Source organism: Neophocaena asiaeorientalis, unplaced genomic scaffold, assembly GCF_003031525.2.
Source record: "Neophocaena asiaeorientalis asiaeorientalis breed wild unplaced genomic scaffold, Neophocaena_asiaeorientalis_V1.1 scaffold357, whole genome shotgun sequence".
NCBI classification, from domain to species: Eukaryota; Metazoa; Chordata; class Mammalia; order Artiodactyla; family Phocoenidae; genus Neophocaena; species Neophocaena asiaeorientalis.
In genome coordinates, this window is record NW_020173270.1 from 3,296,888 (window position 1) to 3,300,227 (window position 3,340).

Here is a 3,340-nt window from a genome sequence, read left to right on the forward strand (position 1 = left end):
CAACAGCGCTGAGCGGGGAGCGCCAGCCTGGAGCTGACGTGGGTGTGGTCGCAGGGCTCCGCTGGGCCGCGCGCTGAGCGCCTCTCTGTCCCCCAGGCCTACACTGACGAGTTGGTGGAGCTGCACCGGAGGCTGATGGCGCTGCGGGAGCGCAACGTGCTGCAGCAGGTACTGGATGCGGCCACCCACCCCGCGGCCCCCGGAAGGCAAAGCATCTCAGAGGAGTCCCGGGTGGGGTGCCCCTGAGGCCCGTGGGCTGCTGACCCCGTTAGGCAGCCCCAGGGAATCACTCTCCATTCTCCTCGAGGACCTGGTGGGGGGCGGGGTCCACGCCAGCCTAGCGCCCCATACACTGAAGCCACCACCCTGCCACCACCCTCCAGATCGTGAACCTGATCGAGGAGACCGGCCACTTCAACGTCACCAACACCACCTTCGACTTCGACCTCTTCTCCCTGGATGAGACCACCGTGCGCAAGCTGCAGAGCTACCTGGAGGCGGTGGCCACATGACCCTGGGCCGGGTGCCGGGCCGCGTCCCCGGGGTCCTGGGAGGCCACGTCTGGGCCCCGCCTTCCCTCCTCTCTCAACTTGCCCGCCCGCAGCACTGCCTTAGTGACCGCCCTGTCCTCGGCCCACACGGCCAGCTGCACTTTCCTCGTCAGGAGCCCCGGGGCCGAGGGGCCCAGGCCGGCGCTGCTGCTCCCCGACACCCTGGGGCCGTCACCTGGGCCCCCCTTGGAAAGTGGCTTGTGTACTCCCGAGGGGGAAGAGACGTGCCCTGCAGTAGGGGCCTCGCTCCTCGGTGGGGCGTGTGGCACAGCTTCACTGCCCGGGCCCCTCTGAGAGGCTGGGGCACTGCCTCCGGCCTCCCGCAACGGTTCGGAACACCCCGCCGCGCCCCAGGACCTCAGAGGGCTCCTGCCGCACCAGGACGGGCCCGGCTCGTCCTCCGCGTCAGCCAGACACGGTCCTGTGTCGGCTCTCACTGTGCTGGGACTCCGTGCTGTATAGTTCTCTCTCTATTATATATATATATGTCTGCACTGTAGGTACCGAGCGGTTCCCGGGTGTGCATTTCTAGGGCAGCAGTGCACGTGGGGGTGGGGGGTGTAAGGCGGGACTTGTAGGTTGCGATGTCGCCGCTGCCCTTGGTGTCGGGCTGAAGGCCGGGCTGGAGCGCCAGCTCACCCTCTCCAGGTGCAGGGAGGACGCCTCCTGCCGCTCCCGGGGCGGTGAACACTGCGGGCCGCCGTCTCCAGGAGCCGCCCTCCCGGCCCCCAGCCAGCCGCGGGCTGAGACTGGGTCGGCGTCCTGGGGCTCGTCCTCTTCCTCCTTCCATAGGATCCTCTTCCTTCTGTTGACCGAGTCTTCGAACTTTGGAAAAAATGAGCTTTTGCCAAATAAGACGGGATAGTTTGTGGAGTTTTTTGAGGAGCGTCAGGACTCAGAACCAGCCCCTCGTGCCTGGGCCCCGGCCGGCGACAGGCCCTTCCACCCCTGCGATTCACGCCGGTCCAGGGCTGGAGACCCAACTCCTCGCACGCCTGAAACTCTCCAAGGGCCAAGCCAGCTCCTCCCTCCCGGCCAGAACGCCCTCACGGAGTCAGCCCACCTTGTGGTGGGCTCCTGGGGGCTGGGGACCTCGACTCAAGGCTCCTCTGGTCCCCACTGGCTTCAGGAGAGGAGGCCAGGGCTGGAGCCAGGCTCACTTCTCTCCCACCCACTGTCGGACGGTCCCTCCTCCCCCCAGTTTGTGAATTCCCACGTGGGGCGTGCCACGCTCCCCTTCCCTGTGGTCCCCTGACCATTGTCACTGCTCCGATTCTGTCTGTCTGTCAGGCAGACCCCAAACACTCCCTCGGGAGCCCCGCCTCCAAGGCTTCCCCGAATGCCAGCCTTCCTGGTGAGATCCCAGGACTCGGGGAAGGCCCGAGAACTTTCAGAGGAGACTGCCGTGACTCCTCGCCATCTGCTCTGATTCTCTCCCAACCCCACTGCCTTGAGGTATTAGGAAGAGGGCAGGCCTGTGTGGCGGGCTCCGTGCTGCCACCGTCCCCTTCTCCAGGCAGGCCAACAATACTCCGAAGTGGGGCACCTCTCTTCTCTGGAAACTCTAAGACATTGGACAGAAAGGACTGGCCCGAGAGCAGCAGCTGCCTGGCCCTCTGCACAGAGGCCGCTGGGGGTCGCGGGTGGGAGCCTCAGCCCAAGGGCCCCAGTCTTTCTCCTTCCGGAGGATCCCCTCCTGGCTCTGTGACTCGGGCGGCCCTCAGCTCAGGAGCCAGGCTCTGCCCCTGAGGCAGCTAGAGGAAGGCCGGGCTCTCGGGCCTGCCCTTTGCAGTAGCAGCGGCAGCATCTGGCCCTGCCTGCTGTTGCCAGGGCCTTTGGAAGCACCAACCCATTTCTGTTACCTCCTCTGGCCAGAAGGCCCCAGTGCTGGCCCTGTGACCACCTGATGGACGTGCCAGGCAGCCAGGGCCCCGACCATGGCATTCCCAGCTGCTCCCCCCACCCCACCCCCAGCTGCCCGGCAGCTGGGCCCACCAGGGCTCTGGGGACGCTTCCATAGGAAGGGGCCGGCACTTTGTGATTGCCGTGTGTTTAGTGTTAAGCCCCCTGACCCCAGTGCAAACCCCGGTGTTTTGCTCTCTCCTGAAGAAAATGTAAACCGACGCCTGAAAGCAAAAGGTATCGAATACCTTTCTTACCCACAAGGGTTTTTACAAAGAATGTGTCTAACTAGGAACTAGGACACTCATCGGCCCGAGACCAACTCCTGGATAAGAGGAATAAAGGAGAATTGTGTTTGTAATAAGTTACAGGATTGTTTCTGTCCTGGATTTTAAACTTTTTGTTAAATTGTGAAATTATGGAGGAGTTTTATAGAAAAAAAAGTGAAATAAAGTCAGATGGGAAAGCAGAGTTCTGTGTAGAGCTTCATGCATCTGCTTGCTTCCTCCCCACTGTGGAGCTGGTGGGTGGAGCCACAAAGCACCACGGGGCTCCTCGTCTCCTCTCCCCGTCCCAGTGCTTCCAGATCGATGACCAGGAAGAGAAGAGAGGGCTGGAACCGAGCCTGTTGGGCATGAGGAGTGGGGACAGGGAATGTGAGCGAGGCTGGCATCCCGGAGGAAGAGAGTCGGCACCACCAGAAACCCAAGAGGCGCGAGATGGCGGAGGACTAAGTGTCTGGTCCTGCTTCTGATGGTGTGTTCTTTCCTTGCACGCAGGCAGCAAGTTTTGGGTTGAAAAGCAAGCCTAACTTCACAATGTGGACGAATGGGTGGGTGGATGAGTGAGTGGATGATGGTGGTGGGGGGGGGGGGAGGGGGGGGGGG

The 3,340-nt window shown here is 62.8% G+C and overlaps 1 protein-coding gene across 1 annotated transcript in view; it reads left to right on the forward strand.

Moving 5' to 3' along the window:
• MLLT1 (MLLT1 super elongation complex subunit) overlaps positions 1 to 2,924 on the forward strand; it is a 55,709-nt gene extending 52,785 nt beyond the window's left edge. Inside the window, exons 11-12 of the mRNA XM_024746018.1 lie at positions 97 to 168; positions 384 to 2,924. Of these exons, the coding sequence (XP_024601786.1) occupies positions 97 to 168; positions 384 to 512 (201 nt within the window). The 3' untranslated portion in view covers positions 513 to 2,924. The remainder of the gene's footprint in view (positions 1 to 96; positions 169 to 383) is intronic.
• The last annotated feature ends 416 nt before the right edge of the window (positions 2,925 to 3,340 follow it).